This window comes from Hyposmocoma kahamanoa, unplaced genomic scaffold (assembly GCF_003589595.1).
Source record: "Hyposmocoma kahamanoa isolate Upper Pololo Valley unplaced genomic scaffold, ASM358959v1 94, whole genome shotgun sequence".
NCBI lineage: Eukaryota > Metazoa > Arthropoda > Insecta > Lepidoptera > Cosmopterigidae > Hyposmocoma > Hyposmocoma kahamanoa.
In genome coordinates this window covers 6,120,254-6,148,037 of record NW_020654878.1, presented here as the reverse complement: position 1 = coordinate 6,148,037, position 27,784 = coordinate 6,120,254, and the positions used below count along the sequence as shown (strand labels likewise).

The following is a 27,784-nucleotide window of genomic DNA, read 5'->3' as shown; positions in this document are numbered from 1 at the left end:
TACATTTATTAGTCCCACTAAGGAACTTGTTATGATACATGAAATGTAACTACATATTGACCTTTCTGAGAGAAATAAAGCATTTTGTATTCAAACAAACCAACGTTTCGGGTGGTTACAGGTCCCATGGTCACTGACAACCTGTAAAACGCTCGAAACGTTGATTTGTTTTTTTTTCACTTAATAAAAAACAAAATGTACATATATTTATTACACAAAATATTTACATTTATTAGTCTCACTAAGAACTTACAAGCTCCTTATCATTAGAATGATACATGAAATGTAACTACGTATTGACCTTTTGTGAGAGAAATAAAGCATTTTGTATTTGTATAATAATGTTTGGCCGGACACATTGATACTTATTTCATTTCTCCTACATAACTGTAATTTTGTTTCTTCTACCCCTATACAACCTGTACGAAAAATACAAAAAATATTTTAGAGTTTGAAAATATGAATAATTTTGTAACATTCATATTTTTCTTGCAGTGAAATTTGTGTACAATTCAGCAGGCAAGGATATAGCTGTATACGAAGGCTTCTCATATTTTTGCCATATTCGGAATAAACAAACTGATACTTGGGATTGTTCTCGATCAGGACCGTCTCCGACAGGACGCTGCCGCTGCAAAGCGCGGCTGATTATTTCCAAAGACAGGCAACTCCTGAAAGCAATTGGCGAACACAATCATTTACCACCACAGTTTATTGTTAGAAACGGTGTCATGATTAAACTGTAATTTTAATTAATTAAAAAATAATAAACGTTTTCTTTCTACTTTAGACGCAATGGTTCATAACTACCTTGCACAATATATTGATATGCCCGTACAATCAATGGGGGAAAGCCGCCAGAGAACTTGTTTTCTATTGTATCATAGTACTTTTATAAAAAAAAAATTGTTTTGGTACATCAAGATCTGTATGTAGCAAGAAACATTTATGTAACTAGTTTTCAGTATTTTATTTGAATTAACTAAAATGTATTAGATTAAAAATTGATATAAAAAATATTAAATGATTATCTGAAATAGAACTGAGACTGTAAATGGTTTTCCAATCCACTTCCATTAGTTTAATATTTATACGGTAACTTTTATAGCATAAGCATATATTCTGTGATTCATAGGCCTATTTATTAACTTATTTATTTCTTTACAGTTACTTTCGTGTGCAACTCGGCGGGTAAGGAGCTGGCTTTGTATAACGACTTCACATATTATTGTCATGGTCGGAATAAAACAACTGACGTATGGGATTGTACTACATCTGGAGGCTGGCGCAAGTGCAAGGCTCGTCTGATAATGTCTAAAGATAGACAACTCAAACGTGCACTTGGTGAACACAACCACCTCCCACCACACTTCTTTATTAAAAACGGGATTATTGTAAAACTTTAACTTTCTGATTAGAACACTTGCCAATACATGTAACACACGTGTAGAATGTTGCTATATTGTTCGAAACCTCTGACATACATTTTTTTTTATTAGGGTAAGTCTTAGCTACTATCTTTTAATTTTATGTTCATTCTTGAAACTAACATATATTTAAGCGTTAGTCTAAAACTGAAATTAAAATTATTATAATTTTAGTTTTATAAAAAAGACCGACCTCAAATGTTTGCTTATTCGTTGTCGCTGTGTTTTATTTTCATTGGAATTATATCTATTTGCCAAGTTTTATTGAAATCGGTTACCGGAAAGTGAGTGAATTTGAATAATTCGGATTTATCTACTAATTTGCTACCTTTAGATGTGGAATATATTATTCAAATTTGAGTTGACCACTACGGAAGTACCGTCTTTCTAACGAAAAAAGATACATCGAAATCGGTTCTCAAATGTCGGGGTAATTGAGTAATATACGCACACAAAAAAATGCAGACGTATTGAGAATCTCCTCTTTTGAAGTCGGTTAAAATCTTAGTTTTTAATGTTTACCTTTTTTGTGCGATACTATTGTAATTTTTAAGCTACTTATAACAGGCCCGTTTCCAGCTTTGAGACTTAAATATCTTTCTGGTTCCAATAACGGCGTCATATGTTTATGTTATGAAATAAAATTAGTCGTAGTAGGTTTTTACCACCTCTAGATCTAATCTTTTATCTAAGGAACGACTGGAAGTGAATAGAGATAAGCATCTACATAGAAAGATGGGTGAATACATTCAAATATCACCGAGGATTGTTATTAAAGAGCTAGCTGTTTAAAATGGTTCTATAAATTAATAAGGCGGTTATGAGTGGCTAGATGTGTATTATGTATATATCGACACCAGCAATGAACACTACCCTAACTTAAAAATTGCAACTCTTCACTGAGCCTATTAAAAATAACTTGTTCAATAACGCTGCTATAACACCGAAAACCAAAATATCACTACTTTTCTTTGTAGGCGGCAAGTACACAGAAAGTACTTGGAAATTGCACTATAAAACCCGTAATTGATTTGTTGAGATTCTATGGCGAAACGAGATACTCGGTACTGTAATTATATTCTGATGATAATTATTTGTAAACGTCGTTAATGTCCATCAACGGGTTAATTTTCAAACATGTTTTTTTTTCTACAAGTTATTCGTCACAGATTATAAAATATATGATTACTGCTTTTTGTATTATTATTTTTATTTTGAATTCAATTAAAATTAGCCCAATAATTTGACTTTAAAAAGCGAAATCGACATAATTCGAGTTAGCGTAGTGTCGTGTCTATATAATCTTACATTTAATAATCTATTATATATATTTTAGCTTATAATTAGAAGGTATAAGTATACTTCTTATATAATTTGAACTATAACTTTGTCTCGACGACAATTCTTAAGAAGATAATGCATGTGAACTCTTTTAATTAACATTCTTATCGCAGTACCGCGTCATATACGAATCTGTTTGCCTACTGTCACTTTTGAACATCATATTTGGACGCTGTGTAATTATTTATAAGTAAGGGCGCGTTCCCAGCATGTCGGAATATTTTATTTATCGTTGGACGACTGTCGTGTCTAGTCTGTTCTAATATCACGACTATCTGTCATGACTGCGTCGTGGACTATTTTATTGTTCAACGTCAGTCATGCATAGCTGTTTCCACGGGATCGTGACGACAATATCGTTTCATGGCAGCCGCCTTCCAGCCGCGTTTGCAGATATGAGACAACGTTAAACAAAACGTGACGACAGTAGTAGCTGCGATTATCTGTAGTTACATTTTTGTCGTGACGTTTTATTTATCGTCAGACGACCGTCGTTCTAGCTCTTTCCATTGTCTTGACAGTCTGTCGTCGTAACGTCAAAAAAGTCGTAAACGACAGTTAATACTATATATGAACAACTTCATTTAAATATACAAGTTACGACACTTTAAACTGCACGATCATTCTGTCGTCACGACATAATGGGAACGCGCCCTAATGTACTATTTTGAACAATGAGTTTTTGATATTTTATGTAGCTTCGTAGAATAGAATGTTTACGATTAGTTTTTAATTTAGACAACCAACAGGTCAATCACTTAATACTAGTGTTGCCAGATGGTTACATTTCTTGCATTTTTCGTTACTTTTGACCCTCTCGCGTAATTATGTGAATACCCTTTTTAAGGCAGTTTACGTAACTAATTAGGAAATTTTTTTAATGGTGGAACAAACAAAATTAAATCTGGGTACGAAATACTTTCATAGATTTGTTATAGATGGCGCTATGGCTAAAAAGTCGTTGAAAACCAAATACATAGATCTGACAATATAGAAAAAGATAGCACATAGAAAAAATCGTGTGGTCCGCTGGTTTGTTCCGTGGCTTATTTGGCATAGCGTCTGCCACTGTTTGCTAGAAGACGTTGGTCCGAATCCGTCCGGATCGAAGGAATTTTTTTTAAGTGTTCCATCTTTGTATTAATAATTATTTAGCTGTAGCTTGGTTTTTCTTAATTAAGCATACCTTCTTTTTTTCAGGATTTAAGCTAAATAAATATGCTAAATGCCATGTGGTAGCTTAATGGTTTGATCTGCCGCCTCTCAAGCAGAGGCCGTGGGTTCAAATCCGCACCTCTGAATTCCTCGAAATTTATATGCGAAATTTAATTTGAAATTTATTATGAGATTTTCGGTGAAGAAAAACATTGTGATGAAACCTGCACGTTGAAGAAGGTTCACAACCCTCGGAAAACGTGTGAAGTCCCCAAACCGCATTGAGCCAGCATGGCGGACTATTCTACTATACTGAGAGGAGCCCGTACCCAGCAGTTGACATATAAATGGGTTGACGATAAAATTTTAGTAGCCGTAGAGCTCCTTGTGAAAGACTTCGTCCAGGTTAATACTACCACCTTACCTATTTCTCCCACAGTAATGTTAGCTTTGCTGTGTTCCAGTTTTGAAGGGTGCAGGTGAAATTACAGGCACATGGGACTTGTTAACTTATGTCTTCGGGTGACAGGCGCAGTGGTAATACCCCTCAGATCTTTGCAATTTAAAACTCTGAGTGGTACAGTACCTGTTATGGACATGCGTGTAGCTTACCATCAGGCACACGACTTGTTCGTCCCGTCATTTGAAGTTATAAAAAAAAATACTATATCGTAAACACAGACTTTTTGATCTAAAAAATGTAACATTTGCAGTATTTTGAGCTCAAGAGCCCTTGCAACACTGCATAGATTTTACAATACAAATAAGTTAGTGCTAAAGTATTGCATATTTCAAATACAATCTACGGTTATTCACGTTAGTTGTCATGTCTTTAATGTGTGTAGTAATAAATAGTTTAGAATTAGTTCGGTAATTTTTAAGGTTTCAGTTAAGCCACTTATATGCTTTAGTAACTGTTGCAAAATAAGTTGAAAGATGCGTAACGTATTTTGATTTGTCTTTGTAATAAAATTTTAATTTGCTTATTGCCATTAAAAATACTTACTTTTACCACAGATTCATAAAGGCAGAGTATATGCACCTAAATCACAGGGAAGTATACATAGGACTCAAATTACATTTTTGTAATCTAAGACATGGAGTGTATAATACCTTCCTCAGCATTCCCGGGATTATCGCATCGTACTTTGTCCTATATTTTCATGTTATTTTACTACAGTAATATGTCTTCTGTATATTGATCAATAAAATGAAATAAAAATATTTTGAAGAAATTACAGGCACACGGTACTTGTCAACTTGTCTCTCAAGGTGACGTGCGCAGTGGCAGTGCCCCTTAGGTCTTTGCGAAAGCTCTGAGTGGTGTCGCTTACTACCAGGCGCAGGACTTGTTCGTTCCGTCACTTGGTGTCATGAAAAAAAGTTTTGCGATTGTAAGCAAAATATAACTATTTTGTTTTGATCTTATGCCATTTATTTTCAAAGGGAGGTATTATACGCTCTATATCTATCACTTGAGTTTGCTAAATATACTGCCTATACCGATCTCTGCTCATAACTATGCGAGTTTCTGTCTACGAAATACACTTTTCCTGTAATATTATGAAAAACTATGTAGAATGTATTTCTGGCAAAGATATAGCTGTTTTCGTCGTTGCGTTAGTAGGACCCCCGCAAACTACAGACTTTTTCATTGCCGAGAGTTAGTTGGGTTGGGCTGCTAGCGCGAACACTGGGCTAACCAAACTACCTGGTTGCTGGCGAGTACGCGAACAGCAAACAGTCGGGCCATTGGTCTAGAAAAATTTTGCTTTTTTAATTCATCATCGTGACCATCATTTCAGCGGAAAGATGTCCACTCCTGGACATCTTATGCTGCTTGCATCCAGCTCTTTTATTGCGTAAATAAAATTCAATTATTCACAAATATTACAATTGTTTAATATTACAATAGACGCCGAGAGCATCGGCAAGCTAAACAATCGCCACAAGCACACGCGTGGTAGAACGCCATACTGATTTAACACTCGACTGATAGCTCGCCGACAGTTCACGTTGAAGACAACTGAAGTAGCCCATAAAACTTGCATATATTTCGTGCTGATTAATGACCCGACTGCCATTGGTTTAAAAATAACTGCAGTGTGGGGAGGTCTTAGTAAAATTACGATAGACTGCTTAAGATAACTTCATTAGGCAGCCATAATTAGACATTACTGCAGAGAACAAAAAACAACAAATTTGCAATGACGGTTTATGTTTACTAAATTACATTTTGCACATCGTTCGAATAACCTTCGGAGAATATCGATAAATGGAGAGGAAAGGGCGTAACAGCAAATTTTATCAACAATTAATTATTGTAATTAGGGAAAAACATTATGCTTTGCCGATTATCTTTTCATGTATTTTTATTCGATAAAACTAGGTTTTTTACGTAAACATAAATAAATTGTTATCTTTCTCTCATTTAGTGTATTTTGGCATTTACGCCCTTTCTGTTCTAAATTATCGATATGATTGTGAATTAACATTTGATTCAAATGCACATTTAAATCTAGTAACAATAATTATTATGGTTAAGGAAGAGCTAGTGTAATAATTGTGTTTATGATTTTTTTATTTCAATATGCTAACACTAAATGTTAAGATTTCTTTCGGTTTTTTTATAGTTAAGTATTCTCAATGTATGATCATTGACTTACAAATAAATGGACGACAGGTCTAATACAAAAACTATGAAAAAAATGTCCCAAGTCAACCTATTTAAACGTAGTGACATGTCAAGGAATATGAAAAAGCTAAAACGTTGAATTTAAATTGTAATGTCATTGCAGTACTGTCTAATTTTGCTTGCTTCGCTGTCAGTCGAACAAACAAAGACTAGAGCGTGAATGACGCTCTGTATACGATTTTAACGCCCTATAAGTTCGGACACATTTTAGCGCGGACCCGACATCCATATAATTGTAAGTCAATGTGTATGATGTAATTTGATCCTGTCTCTCTAAACCATTTTATCTTGTATTTGGTAATAACATGTACGTTCGATAGGAAATAAGTTAAATATATGGTGTCATGGGAAATTCTGTTTCATTTGCGACTATGTAATGCTTTTTTTACATGCATGTTTCGATACAAGACGTTGAGTAGGTAACTGTTTGGCGTATTTTATTTACTAGAACTATCAAATAAAACAGTCATTTATTCATTTTTTCACTAGAATGAGAGAATTTCAAGTGTATTAATGAGATTTTTTTTGTGAAATAACTCTACTAGTTTTTACCCTTAACTTGACCCGTAGCTCAGTTGGTAAGAGCAATACTATGGTGCAGTACGGTCGTGGGTTCAAGTCCCATCGGATCGTAACAGTTATTATGTGTTCGATTTTTGTACCTATTAATAATCATAATTTCAAGTGTCATTTTATTCCATCGACTCTTTTTGCGATACCGAAACAACTCTTAAATGTTCACAATAAACTTCTTTATATCGTAATAATATGCCATATTAATAATATAAATTATGGATAAAAAGTTTTAATCATATTTATTTCATTCGTTTTATGTTTTTTACAGTGACATTGGTTAAAAAGCCCAACGGAAAAGACCTTTTAGTATATGCTGGATATTCATATTACCGCGGTACACATTGCAAAACTACCACGCGCTGGAATTGTAGCGCAGGATCAAAGTGTAAAGCCAATATCACACTGAATAACAATTTTTTAATAACTCGCATAAACACTGATCACTGCCACCCACCTCGAAGATATCTGATCAAAAATGGCGTGTACATAAGACTTTAAGCTTTATAAGCAAGAAATAAAAGTATGTATTTGACGACTTTAATGGCCCAACGAGGGTTGGCGCTGGATGAGAAGGCCCAGAATCGATTCCCTATAGGAACTATTTGGAAAAAGATTTCTATATTGGGTCTGATCCGGGTGTTTTAGGTAGCATTGATACTCATTGTACAGGTGATTCCCCAGTATGAGATCAAGTAATTGGATGTGTTTGTTTCACATATTGTTATTTGTTATATTTCTATTGTATAGACATAAAAACTTATCAATTACTCGTAAACATTTATTGCAGTACCTACGATTAAAATATGTTCATTGTTCCTACTCTACAGTCTTCTTAGACGAACGTGTGCATCTACGCTTTGAGCCTATGCACAAGGCGTATTTTATACGCGCCGACAACGTGTCATGAACGCGCGTTTACTGCACCGTAAACGCGCGTCATCTGCACGTATACGCGCCGCAGACGCGCTGTAGTGAATCCATTAAAACGCGCTCAAACACCGAGTTGCAAGCAAGAAGCTTATAAACTCCACTAGAGTTTACACTTAGAATTTCATGTAGTTGCTTTACCTCAAAAACGAACTGAAATTAACAAACAAAATTAAAATAAAAAGTAACTCGCGACTACAGCGCGTCTGCGCCGCGTATACGTGCAGATGACGCGTTAAACGCGCGTCGTCGGCTCGTATAAAATACGCCGTGTGCATAGGCTCTTAGTATCATGTGAGATTATGACCAAACGTGTGTCTATTTTAAATATAAATAAAGTTATTAGATTGTTACATTTCAAGCATAGAATAAACAGCAATTAGTGTAAAATACGTTGTGTTTTTCAATCAAAGTAGTGTAAATTATATCTAGTGTCTACAGAAAATTAATCAGTATTTGTTTTTACAGTATTCTGGGTTAAGAACCCTACAGGCAAAGATCTAATTGTACTCGATGGATATTCCTTTTACTGTACTCATGTAACTAAAACAACCAAACGCTGGGGATGCAGTGCGGGAACTATTAAATGTAAAGCTCATGTTACCACCACAATGGATTTCAAAATAAAACGTATGAACACGGACCACAATCATCCACCTCCGAAGTACGTGATCAAGAATGGCGTGTTCATACGAATTTAATATTACCTACCTTGTATAATTTACTATCAAGACATTAATAATTTTATTGTGAATGCAAATGAAATTTTTAATACGTGGAAATATTGTTTTTTTTATCCTGCACAAAATGTGCGCAGCATTTACGGTGTATGAATTTCATTTTTTTTTTCGTAATTACGTTTAGGGAAAATTTAATTTAATAAAACTGGAAATCAATTGGCTAACATAAAATTCTGCATTATAGCTGCGCTTGTGCTGAATATTTATTCTATGTAGTTAATTTTCCCAGAGTATAAAATAAATAACACAAATTCAACTACAATCACAAAACACCACCAGCAAAAATATGCTCGACATGTGTTTCGCCTTTAGTCGAAGCATCGTCTGTAAGGCTAGCGCGACAGGTCGCCACTTGAGCGAGAGCGATATAAAGCGCGAGATCTCTCTTTATGTCGCTCTCGCAAACACACACACGCGCGCATACGGCGACATAGGGTGGACAGCGTACGCGACCTTCATTCACCTTAACACTTGCCTTAGGCACCACATCATTTACGTTGTAGATTTATTATCGGATTAAAACTCATTTTATAACGCGAAATTTGCAATTTTCACCGCACCTCATACCATCGCTCCTGTTCTTCACAAACAAAATAAAAATATTTGACTACGTGAAATGTCTTTTTATTGCATGTACGCCAACTCATTGATTAGAATCTTTCAGTTCGTCTCGTTCAGGCCTTCGATAACCAGAAATGGATAGCTATGTCCGTGAAACACAAGCTTGACTATCCAGAAGGGAATATCAGATTCTTGGCTACGATGCTCCTTGAACTAAAAGAGTTAGAAAATTTGTATTTCTCTCTATTTTTCCTTTCTTTTGTATTAAGCGTATTTATTAAGTATAATATTTCCTTTTTTCTGATAATTAATAAGTGTGTTCTGTATTGCAGTTATTCGGGTTAAGAGCATTTCTGGCAAAAATCTACTCTTATATAGAGGGTACGCATTCTGTTGCGGCAAAGCAAGTAAAAGTACAATACGTTGGGTGTGCAATCAAGGAGGCAGGTGCAAGGCCAGTATTACTACTAATAAGAACAATTTTTATTTCGAAGTGTATCGTATGAACACAGAACATAATCATCCATCTCGGCCATATGTGATCAAGAATGGAATATTCATACGACTTCTAAAATGTTCATCGTCCTACGAAAAAGATGACTCCGAACAACGCTACTGACATATGTAATGTATTTTAGTCATATTTTAGTAGCCGTAGAGCTCCATGTGAGAGATCGTCCAGGGAATTATTGCCACCTTAACTTTTTCTGCTGCCAAGCAGTAATATGAGCATTACTGCGTTCGGATTTTGAAGGGTAAAGGACTATCCACACACGCGAAGGCCGTGCTAGTTTGCATGAACTCCGGGCCCGTCTCGGCGCCGATCCGGACACGGACAATTGTGAACGAGTTCATACAAATTATACGCAGCGATGTTTTTTTGGGCCCCTGACAAGCACGGCCCGTCCACGTTCCGGGCCCTGATGTATGTGGTTAGTCCTTTAGGGTGGTGGTGAAATTACAGGCACATGGGACTTATCAACTTACGAGTATGTCTCAAGGTGACGGGCGTGATGGCAGTGCCTCTTAGCTCTATGCGATTTAAAGCTTTGAGTGCCACGGCAACTGTTATGGACAGGCGTGTCGCTTACCGCCAGGCGCACGACTTGTTCGTCTCGTCACTTTGTTCATAACAATTAAAAAAATTATATGTTCTAAATTAAATTAAAAAATCAGGAATTTACATTCTGAATTGTACAAACGTGTTTTCGCGCAGCGCATGTATGCTGCACACACACACGCGCGCACAACCATTTTTCACCTTAGCACTTACTTACCTTAGACACTACAAGCATTTACGTTGTACATTTTTATTGTAGTATTAAAACTTATTTTTTGATCAATTCAAGCTCTACATTACTCTCAACCTTCTCAACCTTCACCGTTCCTAATCAAGCACTCCTGTTCCTCACAACGAAATAAAAATATTTGACTACGTGAAAAGTATTTTTTTATAACATTTTACGCCATATGTTCTTGTCCAAAATACCACAGTGCCTCAAGACAAAAATCTTCGACCAGTGTGTGTTGCCAAGGATGACTTACGGCACAGAGACGTGGTCGCTTACTATGGGCCTCATAAGAAGGCTCAAGGCCACTCAAAGGGCAATGGAAAGATATACTCGGAGTTTCGTTGCGAGATCGAATCAGTAACGAGGATCCCCAAGGGAACCAGAGTAACCGACATAGCCCTAAGATTTGCAAAACAGATGGCCGATGGGGCCGAAGAGTTCTCGAGTGGCGACCGCGTACCGGAAGAGGCGGCGTAAGGCAGACCATTCACGAGGTGGACTGATGATCTGGTGAAGATTGCGGGAATTCGCTGGACGCAAGTGGCACAGGACAGGTCGTTGTGGCATTCTTTGGGGGAAGCCTATGTTTAGCAGTCGAAGTCTTTTAGCTGTAATGGTGATGATAATGGTGAAATGTCTTTTTATTGGGTATAGGCCACAGGCGAAACTACTTAATTAGAAGCTTCGGTGACCAGGATTTGGACAGCTATGTGCCTGAAAGATATAAGCTTGCCTATCCAAAAGAAATAATTAAATTAAATAGAACTTTATTTATCACACGCACACACCCGTATATATATATATAGAAAATCAAATGATACATGTGTAATAAACTATGAGCTACTCTGATTTTTAATAAGTTGATGACGAGGACGAAGCCTTAGTATTGTGCTGTTTTTTAGTTTTCGCCTGTGTTTTCTACGGACATTGTCGGAATATAATTTTGAACAAAATATCTACAACTAAACAAACATCATTAATCTAACTTCAATCGAACTATTTATTTATTGGTACATCATCACCTCGATAACATTTTTCACCTCGAACGAAAAGAGAATATTTATATTTCGAACTCCTTATGGAGGAATGGCATAAGTGCAATTATGTCAAATCTGTTTATTGCTCCATTAGATGAAGAAAAATATAACTCACATTCTCTCCAATTCTTGTAACTCTATTCTACAATATTAGTCGATACAGTTAAAAAAATTGGAGAGAATGCGGGTTATATTTTTCTGAATCTAATGGAGCAATAAACGTTTTTGACGTAACTCCACTTATCCCATTCTTCCATGAGGGGTGCGGTTTGTCTCTGTTTTTCTATTCTTTTATATTAAGCGTTTCTGTTTATTTAGTATAATATTTCTTTTTCTAATTATTAATAAATGTGTTTTGTATTGCAGTTATTCGGCTTAAGAGCGTATCTGGAAAAAATCTACTCTTGTGTGCAGGGTACGCATTCTGTTGCGGCAAAGCAAGTAAAAGTACAATACGTTGGGTGTGCTGTCAAGGAGGCAAGTGCAAAGCTAGTATTACCACTAATAAGGACAATTTTTGTTTGGAAGTGTATCGTATGAACATTGAACATAATCACGCACCTCGGCAATATGTGATAAGGAATGGAGTATTCATCCGAATTAAAAAATCATTGTAAGAAAAAAGATGATTAAGAGCAACGCTACTGAAATATATTGATGAACGTTTTTTATTCCGATTTAAATAATCGTCAGTTTACATTGTTTTTTATTAAAATTTAGTTAATATTACTTTTACATGGAAATTCTGTCAAATAGTGTCTGCTTTCGTATAGTTTGACATGTGTCACTAATTTCATGCACCAATAGTAACTCAAGAGAACTGTTAATCTCCATACTACAGATCGTAAGTTCAAGGTCCAAATTCCATCTTATATCTTGAAAATGGCGTTGAGCAACAGCCTGGAAGTAGTTTATATTACATTATGTAAATGGCCATGAATATCAATTAATTCCTCATTAAAATGAAGTACCTATACGAAGTCAGTTTTTTCCTTGTAATATTTTCTGAACTTCGACAAATATGCATGTCAAAAGATGTTACAAACTATTTTATAAATTAATGCTTCCTAATATGGGTAGATGGCGTTAATCCTATACATAATAAAAAAATATCCGGCACTATCCATAGAAATCTGCGCAATAAGTGCCACCTAGTTGATTTGTTTGTTATCGCTAGAAATTAGAGTAGGTTTGATAAATTGCAGTTTGCCAATGTAAAACAAATTAGTTACAACAATAGCTATTTGGTACTCGTCACGACATCTGGTGTAGCAATAGGTACTAAATACTCGACTACGCTGTTTTGTATCTGGGTTAGTTAGCAGTCTTTTAGAGTTATTGATCCATACTAATATACAATTGTTTTTACCTTTAGTCTTATGATGTCTTTTACATCACTAATTATTTCTTGGGTTGCGAGGGTAGAGCTTTATTTTAGTAAATTATTGAGGGAATAAGTTCTCATATTCAATTTACTGTAACGAGGGTAAAAAATAGTTCTGTTAAAGACTCAGCTCTTTGGTACGTATTCCTATTGTTGATGTATCCGATTCCGGCAACAAGCATACGTAGCGGTTTTACATTTTCTGTTACAACTGATTATCGAAAAAAAGGGACGTACAGTCATATACACAAGATACCTGACCCCCCCCAAGCCGACTTTGTCGACCTTTTGGTTCTGAGCAGAAAAAGGTGGAGAAAATTGTTACAGAAACTTAATCTTTAACCTGTGAGCCGTAAAATGAATTTTGGTACGACTACCTGGTCGTCTCATACATATAGTGAATGACATTTTAAGAAAATTTTTAAGTCAATTTGATCTTTGACGTATGGTTCTTACTTAAATACAGAACACAAATTTCAACCGGCTTTAGTAAGGCCGTGGTGGCCAAGTAGTATAAGGATTGCTTTGCAAATTGAGGCAAGGATGGTTCGAGTCAAGCATGGCTCAAGTCACATTAAATATAAAATATTATTTAGCTATGAATACATATTATTGTTTTTTTGTTTTTAAGGTCTAGATAGGTGTAAGTAATGTCTTAGTCTTGTTCATACAGAACAATAATTTCTAATTTTAATAATTCCGTTAAGTGCGGCATATTAAAACAAGAAAGAAAACTTTGAAAGTCACTAAACCTTGAAAGTAATTAAAACTGAAAAGACAAATAGGAACGAAACGTGGAACAATGCGTAATCACGGAAGATACGATCGTATGCAAACTGCAGAGCGATTTCGTGATTTGTTAATCTATCCATACGCATCCTAGGCTTTATTAATAATATCTACCCCCACCTTAGGCAATTTCTAGTGAACAAGTATTGTGATTTCTCAACGTTAACATTAAAAAGTGAAACAATGCTATTAAAAATATAACGTTAAAACAAAACAGTGCTCCTGGAATCGAACTACGGGTATTGTAACTGGCAGTCGATACAACAAGCCTCTCGACCAATTTACTTGGAAGGTAAATGACGAAATTTAGTATCAGTTTTAAAGATATATTCATCATCTTCAAGCAACACTCCACTGTATTGCTTACGCAATAAATTTGAAATTACTTTAATTTTTCTTTGGTCAATACGTAAGATGGCTCTCATAACCAATAGGTCGGTTTGGGTTGGGTTGTTAGGGGGTCAGGTATCTCATGTATATGACTGTACATTGCTTCAATAATGAACATATACGACAAACTCCTAAGTGTGTAATAAATAATGAAGGAGTTGCGTTTCGATTTTAATATTGTATTAGTACGATGTAATATTGTGATGTGATGTTGTGTAAAGGTATGGTCAAAATTACGTGTAGAATGTTTTAATTGTATTGTTTTGTAAAAGTGTAGTTTGATTATCTATTTGTTCATTAACTATGTGTAAACACAATAAAAAATTTAAAGATAAATCTAAACTTATTTCTGAAAATAGATGAATCTGATTATAGTTTAGTTTTTCTCGTTTTTATTGAATTTTTATTGCACTTAACAGTGCAAAATAACTATCATCAACATTGAGGACCGTCATCATTTCTACACCTGATTTAATTGGCATTTTTTGATTGCTTAAAAGGTTTAACAGATTTTTTTATAATACCATACGACAGACGAACAACTGGACCGGGTGGTAAGCGACACGCCTGTTTATAACAGTTGCAGAGCTACTCAGAGCTTTAAAACGCAAAGATCTGAGGAGCATTGCCGCTGCGCCCGTCACTCTGAGACATAAGTTGACAAGTCCCATGTGTCTGTAATTTCACCAGCACCCTTACCCTTCCAAACTGGAACCCAGTAATGCTCACATTACTGCTTGGCGGCAGAAATAGGTAAGGTGGCAATACTTCCATGGACGAACTCTCTCACAAGATGCTCCACTGCCGCGTTATAGGAGAGAGGAAGCCCATGCAGGTATAACAGACAGGGTAAAAAAAATTGTGCATGACCATTTTAGAATAGTAAATAACTGCAAGAGAGCGCACAGTTAATATGGTTTTCAGTTTTTTAAGTAGGTATGTTCTTGTTTGTTGCAGCAATCACATGGGTGCGCAATAATTTAGGAAAAGAGATGATTGTCATTGGAAAATACACATTCTGCCATGGTTACCGAAGCCAGACTACTGATCACTGGAGATGTAGTGCCAATCATATATGCAAAGCTCGTGTTGTAGTATCAAAGGATAGAAAACTACTTCGTGGTCTTACTAAACACTGTCATCCTCCACCAAAATTTGTTATTAAAAATGATATTTTGTACAGACTACGATAATAGCTTTAGATATTAAGATTTCATGCACACATTGTATAATAAAAATGTGTTTTATAAGGGACTTACCCTTTTAGAAAATATTTGTTGTTTTCATTTAGGTACGAAATTAATATAATATGAAAGCTCGCAGCTGAACCCTTGAAGCTTCAATATTGTCCACTTTGTTTCTAGATCCTCGATAAAATACTGCCCAAAATTACTTCTTACGAACGAAACAAGTCCACAAAACGATGTAAGCAGTGGCTCCTATCTGTACAGAAATAGAGTAACAACACGTCCCCAATTAAAACCTCTAACAAACTTTAACTTATTACTAGTTCTTACATATTTTATTTATTTATTTCTTGGTGTATACTGCGCATATTAATTTGCAAGCGAACAAGCTGCAGGTGAAGACTGAAAATTAGGAATGATGTGTCTTTAACCGTTTTGTCCGTATTGTATTTTCTATTCGTTTTTAAGTATTGTGTGTCGTATACTTTGTGGAGAAATAAATGTCTTTTTATTTTATTTATTTTATTTTAATAAACTAAGTATAATGTAAGTAATGAAACGTAAATGATTTTAGTAACCTGGGTTCGCAATGAAATTGGTGCAGAGTTAGCAGTTGTAGGAGGATATACTTTCTTCTGCAGTTATCGTAGCAAGATTGGAGATCACTGGATCTGCACTGCTGGCTGTGAATGTCGGGCTCGAATTATTATTTTGAACGACAGAGACATCATTAATATGAACACTGATCATGGTCATCCACCACCGAATTTCTTTATCCGTGATGGTGTGCTTTTCAAAAATTAAAATGCAATGTTAATTTAACTTCAGTTTTGTTATAAACTGCATGGTATGTCTAAGTGATGAGTGTGAAATTATATTTAACCAACAGTTATATAAATGTGTGAAGTCCCCAACTCGCATTGGGCCGGACTATGGTCTAAACCGTTGCCTGAAAGGAGACCCGTGCCCAGCAGCGTGACGTATAAATGGGTCGATGATGAGGTGGATAATAAAAGTGTAACAATTAAGAAGATTTCGAATTTATTTACTTAAAAACTGTTACATCATTTAGAATGTGTCTCTAAGAGCGTTAAACGCGGCGAGATTTAGCAGCGATGCAAACGCGATGCAGTAGCGATGCAGTCAGTAATCGTCCACCTTTAAACACGCACGCGATTTTTAAGCAGCGATGCAAGCGCGTGATTGCATCGCTACACTTGGGATTTATAGGCGATCGCGCGTTTGTATCGATGCAATCGCAAGTAAATCGCAAGTATAGCGATGCAATCGCGCGTTTCACGTAGGCGTTAGCATCGCTGCTAACAGCGCGAGCGGCTAATTTGGACACGCCCTAAGGCTTGCGGAGTGCCTCTCTGTGCGGAGTTACGGAGTGCATCGGTGTTTGACTGTTGGATCCATAGTATTAGCAACATTGTAAATTAAATGTTAGTTTAAGTAATAATTGTGTGTATTTTAAATTTTAATTGGTAAATAATAAATGTCGACATTGGTTAGCAAGAGGGAATACAAGTATGTATCAAAATGTGTTCGTTTTTTTACACCTTTCCAATTACAACTTTCATCAAATGAACCTGGATAGAACAATTGAAGCAAATGAGGCTATCTTCTTCAATAAATGTTGTCAGTGTGCCACAGGCGACGAAGCTTCAGCGATTCCGTTCTCTTCGGATTATTTCATGAACTCCGTTCGTCCAACGGAATCGGAATCGCTCAAACGTGCTTGACGCACTGCATCTAATGAAACGCGAACATAACGTTGCAACCGGAATCATAATAGAAAGGTAAAATCTTAGAGCGCTGTAATATTAGACATTATGATCATACGACAGCTGTAAATTTATACGTTGGTGTTAAAATTTCCATAATGTGGAACGATTCCGTCGCATCGTCAAAGGATTTTTAATAATGATTTTTAAACAAATTTAATCGTGTTTATGAAAGATTGTTCTGTATGGCTATTGTCAAAAACCGATGTTTGGCTGAGCCCATTAATTAATTAGGAGGTTTTTTTCTTTTACAGATGAGTGAGATTACACCGAAAAATAAATTAATATCCATAGCAAAACCTAAAATTACATAATTATGTGTTTTCTGTAAGATGCTAACGTTAAGTATAAGTGATATATTGTAGTTAAACATAAGTTAGTTGTTTTTCCATGATTCATAATTTTAAAATTTTGAAACTAAGAATCAAAAAAGTTAAGACACTTCCTTAATTAAGAGTTCAGTTCATTTGCTGTGGGTTTAATATAAAGTAAACTTTTTTATAATACTATTAAGACCTGTTTTTATACTGTGAAACAGTTAATGATTAATATACTTGGACTGAAGTAGTTGAAGATTATTTTACAAAGATGTCGAATATATTTTATAGATTGTTGTTTATGTTTCTTGTTATTCTGGTGAAATTACAGGCACATGGGACTTGTCAACTTACGTCTCAGGGTGACGGGCGCAGTGGCAGTGCCCCTCAGCTCTTTGCAATTTAAAGCTCTGAGTGGCACTGTAATTGACATGGACAGGCGCATTGGTTACTATCAGGCGCACGACTTATCCGCCCCGCTACTAGATGATATAAAAATAATCGTTGCTATAACAGAGGAAGCTTATGATTTTAAATAGAAAACCACCGTGAGACTGACACATATTAACTAAAATAACGGATAACTTACGTATTTTAGTCGAATTCGTGGTCGTTTATCATAACATCCCACGGCAGTGCCTCGAGGAAAACTGCGCGCCAAAGCCCTGGCAGCACGATCACTACGGCTGCGAGCGCAGGCGGCTTCGGCGAACAAACTACCCTCGTTTCCGTCGAGTCACTGCTGCGGAATCTCATGATTATGGACCACGAATTGGTTTGAAACATGTCCAGCTAAAATTGGACTTAAATACGTGAGTTATCCGTTATTTTAGTTAATATGACGGTTGTGATATCAGAATAGCCTAGTTTGGTATAGATGATGACGTGTGAATGTGAAGATGAAGGTAGCGGTAATTAAATTCAGCTGAGAGTGCGTGAGATGGGGATAAACGAGCGAAGAAATTAAGAGTCGTATTCCAGAACTCTACTAAATGCTCAAGTGAGGATTTGAGCCGACTTGAGTATGATTTCAAGCACTGAAAATACTACCCTAATGGCAAGGACTTGAGTATGATTTCTAGTGCTTTGAATCATACTCAAGTCCTGACTTGAGCATTGAGTAGAGTTCTAGAATACGACCCTAAGATCTCTATTGAGGCTAGCGTTGTACAATTTATAAAAAAATTTAGATGAAATTTATTTGTAAGTAAATAATTTCTTTATTACTAAAACACTGATCTTACGTGAGTGCTGTAAATTCTTTCTCTTTCACAAGGAGCTCCTTGTGAAAGAGTTCCTCTAGGGAAGTATTGCCACTTTACCTATTTCTGTCGCCAAGTAGTAATGTCAGCATTACTGTATTCCGGTTTTGAAGGGTAAGAGTGCTGGTGAAATTATAGGCACATAGGACCTGTCAACTTAATGTCTCAGGGTGACGGGCGCAGTAACAGTGCTCCGCAGATCTTTGCGATTTAAAGTCCCGAATGGTACTACAACTGTTACGGACAAGGCGTGTCACTTACCACCAAGTGGGCTTTTCCGTCTCGTCACTTGATCTCATAAAAAAAATGTTTTATCTAGTATCTTTTAGACAAGCATGTCCCATTCTCGTAGCTACGTCGTGACTTACCATCAAGTAGCATTGTTGTTAAATAAATGGCTTATCCGTAACCATTCAAAACAGGGCCTTAGCACCATTAGGACTATATCACTTTAGGTTGCGTTTTTGTAGAAAGAGATTATTTTTGTGTCATGGAACGAAATTGGTAATGATGGCAAACTATAATTGGACAGAATAATTGAAATATTCGTATTTATAGCCCATTAAAGGATCATTGTAATATTTCACGTTTTATTAATTATACTATATAAATGTTTAGGGTCACGTTAATTACAAAGATATTCATTTCAGTATTATGGCTGCGTGATGTGCATGGCAATGATGTCGCAATGTTTGGACAGTATTCTTACTACAGTGGAGCTAGAACAGGCACCAACCAACATTGGTCCTGCGCGTGGACAGACGGGTTGAAGCGGAAGTGTCAATCTTGCGTGATCATGACAAACACGAGAGATAAAATTATCAGTATGAACACGGAACACACTCATCCACCTCTAAAGTATGCTGTTCAAGGTGGAATTTTTATAAAAATGTAATTTTATTGATGTCAACGCAACTAAAACTTCTGAGCATTATGTCTAAAAATTTTTTTTTTCTAGTGTTGCTTAGAATAGAAAGAACTACAGTCTATATTATGAAATTTTACTTCTTATTTCCACCTTTAATAGTACCCCGTGACGATGCGACCTTTTTCATCGTCATCCCATTTCTTTATCACCCTTTTCTCTGGTTCCTGACCACTTACTTTTGAAATTGTGTATTGTTCTCTAATTCTTTGCTTCTTTCCGTCGTCACTCTCTACTAAATGTTTGAAGCGAGCACTCCTGCTCGTCTCCACCTGAATTCTGATCCGTTTTACCAGTTTTTAATAAAAATCAAGTAACATAACTAATATTTGTAGAAAATACGGCCCTTTTGGGCCTTCCTTTTCGCCTTGCTTACCTTTTCTTCTACCTCATTATACAATAAATTTATGTGGACCAAGTCGTCTGTTTTATTACTCACGACAACCCTGTATTGCCAACAACAGATTCAAACGTTGCAGTGTAAAATTGTTCGTTTCATTCCTACAGTAAGGAATGAAATTCCCTATGAAAATCTGCTACTGTTTACATTCTGCGCAGTCGAATTGAAACAGAAAACGTAACGCAAGAACACAATATTTGTGTCAAAGGTTATTAGTAGTGTAGTAGTTAGTATAATAAGACGTATTACGTAATAATATAATTGGGAATTTCGACAGTATTTCCACAAATAGAAATCTTAGTAGATAACTATCGTATTAGAGATAGACTAGTGTCTCTTATTTCATAAGAACACTAGTGCTACAATTGATTCTAAGAACAGTTAAAACTAACGTTTCCGCTTCTAATTTCAGTAACCTTCGCGCAAAATCAAACGGGTAAAAAGGTAGCTGTGTTAGATGGATATTCCTTCTACTGCGATGGTCGTGGGAAAACAACTAATCAATGGATTTGCACGTGGTCGACTCAGGGAAAAAATTGCAAAGCTCGATTCACAACGACAAAGGACAACGACCATATACTAAAAACTAAAATTGAGCATACTTTACGACATCCACGGCCTCAGTATGTGATTCGTGATGGAATATTTTATAGAATGTAGTTCTAATTTTAGAGAATATGCCAAATATTATTAGAAATACTGCTTATACGTTATACATAAAGTAGATTTCTCATGTATTATTGCCCCAGAACAAAACTAATGCACTAAGATATTTTGAACTCTGTACGTACACATCTAAATTTCGATAAAATTGCCAACTACAACTACTAAGAGCGGTGCCACACGATGCGTTGCGTCGGCGGGCGTTGCGACGCCTGAGCAGTGACGCTACGTTGTTACTACGCATAAATTAGAAATACATGCCACATGGTGCGCTGAAATGGCGCGCGGCGACGGATCTCGTGCTCTTCGACCGAAACAAATACTGTCAAATAAGTAATGCTCGACCAAATTAAAAGACGCATGATGCGAATGAAGCTTCATACTTGATTATTACTTATTTGACAGTAATTGCCGGGAGTAGACCCCAAGGGTCCAGGAGACGAAGCGAGAAGTGGTGCTGCAGTGCATAAGTAAACGGGAAGTAACCATAGCGTTGCGGCGACGCAACGGACCGGCGACACCCGTGTGGCATCTTTCTAAGTTGTATACATTGGTTGGTAAAAATATAAAGTGCACGGGTGATTTACAATTTAGTTTCACCCCCATCGTTCCCTTTTCCCTTTTGAAAATTTGAAACACTCCATTGTTATGTCATTGATTTACAACTTGCTTCTTCGTTCCTAAGTAAAAAAAATCTGTGTTTCCCGAAAACTACAATTTAGGCCTATGAAAAGTTAGACTGAATATTTATACAATTTATAAACACATATGCGTGTATGATTTGACGACGTTGATAGCCCAGCGGTTTGCTCTGTGGACGCTGCACTGGATGTAAAGGTCCCGAGTTCGATTCCCAGTACGACCGGTTCGGGAAACAATTTTTTCGGAATGGTCTGGGTGTTCAGGGAAGTACCCCGAAGCGAATTCTGTAACTATGGTATTCACAGTATATAGAATTATCTAGTTTAGAAACCAGTACATCTACCATAAGTACATACGTTATATGTACTTGTGTCTGTAAAGTTTATTATAGTTCTCTCTCTTTCTCTTTTACACATTGTTGCCTTTGTGACCTTTGTTCTTACTATCGTGAGGTGGCTGGAAGTGATCTCTTTTAGAGATAAGTAACCTTTAAATAAAATAACCGTTGCGAAGATGATTCTCTTTAATTTTTTTGTCTATGTATTTTTTATGGTTCAATAAAACATATTTATAATAACAGGGTTGACGCTAACGAATGCATAAAATGTTTATATGCAAAATGTTCTTTCTTTTCGTGACCGCTAGGGGCGCTGTGCAAATTAGCATATATCATTGTCGAATATTTTACGTGGTCGATAGCTACAACAGTCATTGTGAACTCATGGTAGAATCACAGGTAATTAATTGGTGTGGTGGTCAAACACATCATTATTATGTGTGCTACTATTAACATAGAACTTAAAAGATCCTAGAAGGGGCAAGTGATTTTTATTTTAATCTAAAATTAGGAATTTTATACGTACATACATAAAGTTTAAATTGTCTTTGTTCATTACAGTGCACGTTTTAGTAGTGGGGATACTATTGTCTTTTAAAGTTAGTGAATACATACAATACAAGTCAGTATAAAATATTCTTATTTTGTTTTTGTTATTGTATACATAATATTAGATATAGTAATAGAATTTTAAATTTAATAATGTAACACACTAATAAGGTATTTATGATGTTACGCGTGCACGCGATCTTCAGCATTAATGGCGTGCGAAATATAAACAGAATATAAATTTAACTCAATATTAATGAATTACTTATTATTTCTTCTGCTATTCATATATAATTTAACACATTTGACACATTCTACGCAACTCTAAAGCGTGAAACACACAGAGACCGGTTGCGGGTCACGCGCATGTCGGGTCGTGAGCACGGCGGCGGGTCTAATTCCCTATACGAGTATTTATATGGACGACAACACACCAAGCGCGGGCGCGTGCACGCACCCGCTCTCCGTACACGCACGTAGCATTTATTACCACCGAAGTATCTTGGTAAGTAGATTGCTCAGATTTCGTTAGTATCGGTGTAGCCACCGCGACAGTCGAGTGTCTTTTTTATTGTATCATTATAAACTAGTTCCAGTGATGACAATGTAATTTTCTGTCGTTTTGCATTTTAAGCTATTTATATACTAGTAGAATAAATTTTGTAAAAATGTGTTAAATTACATGGTGTTATACATGTGATAGTTTTGATTCGGTAATTGGACATGCTTAAATGCTTACCATAAAAAACTGATTAGAAGTCGTCGCCATGTGAGTGTTGGCATGTTGTCATTATTTTTATAATATTCATGAATTTGTTTTTTGTTATTGAGGATAATTACGTGGCGTATCTTATGCATTATTATTTTACTGTCAATATTAGTATTGCGTGTGCAATATATTAATTAATTACATTTGATACTACAAACGTATAATTCGACATATAATGTGATAACGGCAAAATATTGTAGGGTAATGATTAAAGTATACTACGAGAATAAAGGTTATTTCAATCCACCGTGCAGAATTTGTCGCGGAGGCAGTGAGCATAAATAGTATAATATACGCACGGAGGTAAGTAATGTAATAAATAAAATTCCCAGTCCAACATAACGATGCTTTAATTGTACACGCATTTATTTGCAGTATGTTTAAACTTCTTTTAACTGCTTTTCTATATTTATGTCATTTTCACGTAGACACACAGTTTAACAGCATTATCCAAATTCTTGTTAAATAGTTAAATATTAGCAGCACGTTATTATATCAAAAACTACACTACAACACGAATTCGAATTATCATTCAACTAAAGAATTGAAAAATACTGTCTTTTTTAACTTGACATTGTCCCCAGGGCTGCTATCACAATTCAAAAGGACGTCTTTGAGGGGTGGCAGGTAAAAACCGACCGCATCTGGTCGAATATAGGGTCGTTAAGAATATGGGTACACCCTTTTTTATTATTGTTATTTAAGACTTCCGTATAATATGTTGTACGTACGTATTGTGACTAGAACTGCCTCCGCTGAACGGTTACCGTGCCGGACTGCCACACAGAGGTCCCAGATTCGATTCCCGGGCCGGGAGAAATATTTGTATGGCCTACTTTTATTTTCTCTCGTGAGTTTGGGTGAAATTTGTGGTTGTCTATGTGTGCGTCCATGGCACCCGCGACACAGGGATTTCCTAGTGAAGGGCTATGTTGAGTGTGTGCGTTACTATTATTACTATATCTATTTTAGACTCTCGCCTCTCCCAAGACCTAAAAGATTAATTTTGAATTTTTAAATGGGAGACGCGGTATTCCCCGGCTCTGGCACGGTCGGCCGGGGCCAGGGATTCAGGTTATTATTATTATTATTAACATACTTACATGTACATACTAGGTAATTTGATTACTTTAAAGTTCAAGTGATTATTTATATATGTATATATAAATATGTATTTGTTTTTGTATTTTTTTTAATTTGATTTCGTAGTGCTCCTGTGGATATAATGCTTAAACGATTACTACGTACAAGTTACAGGTTCCGAATCGCGAACCAAGTTGACTGACATTAGTTTATTTGCTGACGCCGGTAGTTAATATGCACTGCCTACAAAGTTAATTGTAGCTGTGTCAGTTCGTACAAAACGTTCGTACGGAACGAACAACCAGGCAATAAGCGACAAGCTTAAGAGCCGATACTACCTCAGCTCGAATTAAACTGTTTCCCGTACTAGTACAATTCATTTTGCTTGGGTCGAGCGGCATAGACATGGCTTTATTTCAGAATTTATTTTTTACATACGAAATTACGTACGTGATCTATTTACTTTTGTTGATATTAAAAAAAAAACATTGGTTGAGGAGCAGTAGAGCTTCTTGTGAAAGAGTTCGTCCGGGGTAGTACTGCCGTCTTACCTATTTCTGCTGTCAAGCAGTAATGTCAGCATGACACAGAACACAGTAGTTCTGGTTTTGAAGGGTAAGGGTTCTGGTGAAATTACAGGCACATGGGACTTGTCAACTTATGTTTCAAGGTGACAGTCGCAGTGGCAGTGCCTCTAAATCTTTGCGATTTAAGTTCTGTATGACACTGCAACTGCTATGGACAGGCGTGTCGCTTACCACTATTACCTACTTCTTCGTCCCGTCACGTCACTTGGTATATTAAAAAAAGTGTCATATTGTCTGCATTAAGGAAATAATTAAGTCTTTTTTTGAAGACGGAGTAAAATGACATTTGCAGGACTGGCAGTTTTCTTAAAATTTCGATTAGTCATGTAGTTGTTATCGATATATTGTTAAAGACGGTAAAATTTTGCAAAAATTTTCTGATCACACAGCCGCACGTCCTTATTCGAAAGCAAATTATTGCCCTATTGTAGACTACACAATTACAGATAAAACATCTGGGTAAATGGACTGGAGGAATGTTATCATGATAGGTAATGCCCGGATTCGAATCCACGGTCTCTACATGAGATGCGGTCAATCCTCCTTCACACACGGTCCTTATCCCACGCTAGGTATGGTCGGCTTTGACTACCACAGCTAAAGCGGGCAATGCTTTTGCGCAATCAAGTGTCATTTTACTCCATCAAAAAAGACAGACTATAACTGATTCTATTTAATTGAATGCTTGGAAAACAAAGTTAACTCTACCTTTGCTTTCAGTGATTTATAACAAGCGTGGCAAAGAAATTCTCGTTATCAACTATTTCACATATTATCTTATGAGAAGAAACAAAAGCACAGACTACTGGATTTGCACAAAGAAATGTAGCTGTAGATGCCCAAGCAACGTGGTGACTGATAAGAATAAAAAAATTCTTTATGGGAAATGGGCACATACACATTCGCCAACAATCTAACAGAATCCAGCACCGGTATTCCTTAAGCTCTGGTTAAGAAGCTTTATTTAAAATGAGATTATTACGACCTTTAAATGTTCTGAAAATAATTCTACTCGCTATTGTACAATCTAAGTTATGGTTATTAAATAAATAGTATGACGGTGAATACTTCAGTCTTTTATTTGTGTCAACATAGGTTTTTTTCAAACTGTCTCAAATTATATCACTAATGATAAGTGAAAGTAGGCTTAAAGATAAGTGAACCGGAAACTTCAAATTTAACAAAAGAAAACTGATAGTGATGCCTGCAGAACGTAAGCAAAATAGACGTTTTATTACATTGGCTCTGATGAAAATACAGTACCCAATATTACATTTGATCCAAAATAATCAATGTTTTTAATTTACGTATTTGAATTTGGCATAAACTATGCTGCACTTGTCATTGTTGACTATGATGCCTATTTTCTTTCCATGGAGAAATAAAACCTTCTAGGATCAAATGTGCATGACAAACCTTCTGCCAAACGGACGACTAAAATTGACGTTTTCTCGCGACAAACATTGAATCAAAATAAATTTTTACAAAATGGAAATAAGAAATTTCATACTGTGACGACTTTTCATTCATAAGAGTGGAGTAGTAAAAATATCAAACAATGTTAGTATGTGTTTACGACATAATGATTGATTTTTCAGTTAACTGTGTTGTGTTTTAAAAAGGGTATATTTTAAAATAAATTAATCAATTTTAAGTATTCTTAAAGTTAATTAAAAATGAATATTTGACAATAATGTTCGTTTCCCAGGTTTTCGCGATTGTTGCGGCATAGTTAACATGACCGTTATTATTTTCCCTCAGAGCGGGACACCTGTAAATTATTATTATTTTAAAATTAAAACACATATTTATGATAATAAATTAATAATTATTAATAAATAAAAAAAAATCTAAAAATATTTCATGAAAAAAGATGTAATACAAGCAGACAACATCACGCCATCGGTTCATTCCTGACAATGCACATGGAGTACGGACGCACATACGACTAAATAAAAGGTGCGGGCGACAAGGTTTACTTGCTGCTACGCTTTCGCGCCATGTTTTAAAGTTTATTATACGTGTGTCCTGTTTTGTCAATGCGGGACATTTTTAAATATTTTGGGGATAGTGGGAGACGACGCTTAAAGTAGTGGGAGCAGTAAAAGGGCCCGAAACGTTGGTTTGCTTGAAAAAAACAAATATATGCTATTTAGATCCGAGAAAATGTTTCATTTCCTATGTGTAACGTTCGTTATTTTTCCTAAGAATAACATTCCTCACTTTCAATTTTAAATATAATTTACAAATATTTAAATTTTTAAAGTTCGATTTTAAATATCCTTTACAAATTTATGTTCGGGTGTGTTTCTGTTTGCTTGGAATGTGTTTTTTTAATTCTTCTCCTTTTATTCGCCTTTATAGTCTGATATGGTTTTAAGAATAATGATGTTAATAAGAACGTTTTCTTACAGCGCCGTTGAACCTCGTTTACAATCATGGAGGAAAGCTACTGGCCCTGTTCAACGGTTATTCCTATTACTGTGACAAAAGAACTAACAAGACAAATGTGTGGAGATGTACAAGAGGAGGTTCCTGTAAGGCTCGTTTTGTAGCAGTTTCGGATCACAGCATGATTATTAGACATACGAGCATGGAGCATCATCACAAAGCTCCTAAATTTATTGTGCACGATGGAATTTATCATAAGATATAAGATATTTTAAATACAAACGGATAACGTCTGTTTTCCCGTATGACACACTACACTACTTCCTATGCGATCCCGAAGTATTTCTTTAATTTCCTCTTTTCGCATCTACCACGTTCTTCCATTCTGTCCGTAACATTATTGAGAAAAAGTGTAAAACCTCTAGAAGTTTTAAGGGTGTTGTGATGACGGAAAGACGTGTAAATATGCTCTATAGTGTCACAAACGCATGACACAATTGTAATTATTTAATCTAATAACAATCGATTGGTGATAGACCTATATGTTTTAAATATCCTTCCTATACATTGT

The 27,784-nt window shown here is 35.8% G+C and overlaps 1 protein-coding gene across 10 annotated transcripts in view; it reads left to right on the top strand.

Annotated features, from left to right (window-relative positions):
• LOC113237741 (modifier of mdg4) overlaps window positions 1-27,784 on the top strand; it is a 563,531-nt gene that overhangs the window by 353,415 nt on the left and 182,332 nt on the right. The window contains exon 5 of one of the 10 annotated variants that reach the window (XM_026474341.1): window positions 27,237-27,493. The exons of the other annotated variants lie outside the window; for them this stretch is intronic. Coding sequence (XP_026330126.1) covers window positions 27,237-27,478 — 242 coding nt within the window. The 3' untranslated portion in view covers window positions 27,479-27,493. Of the gene's footprint in view, window positions 1-27,236; window positions 27,494-27,784 lie in introns of those variants that run through there. 10 annotated transcript variants of the gene reach the window in all.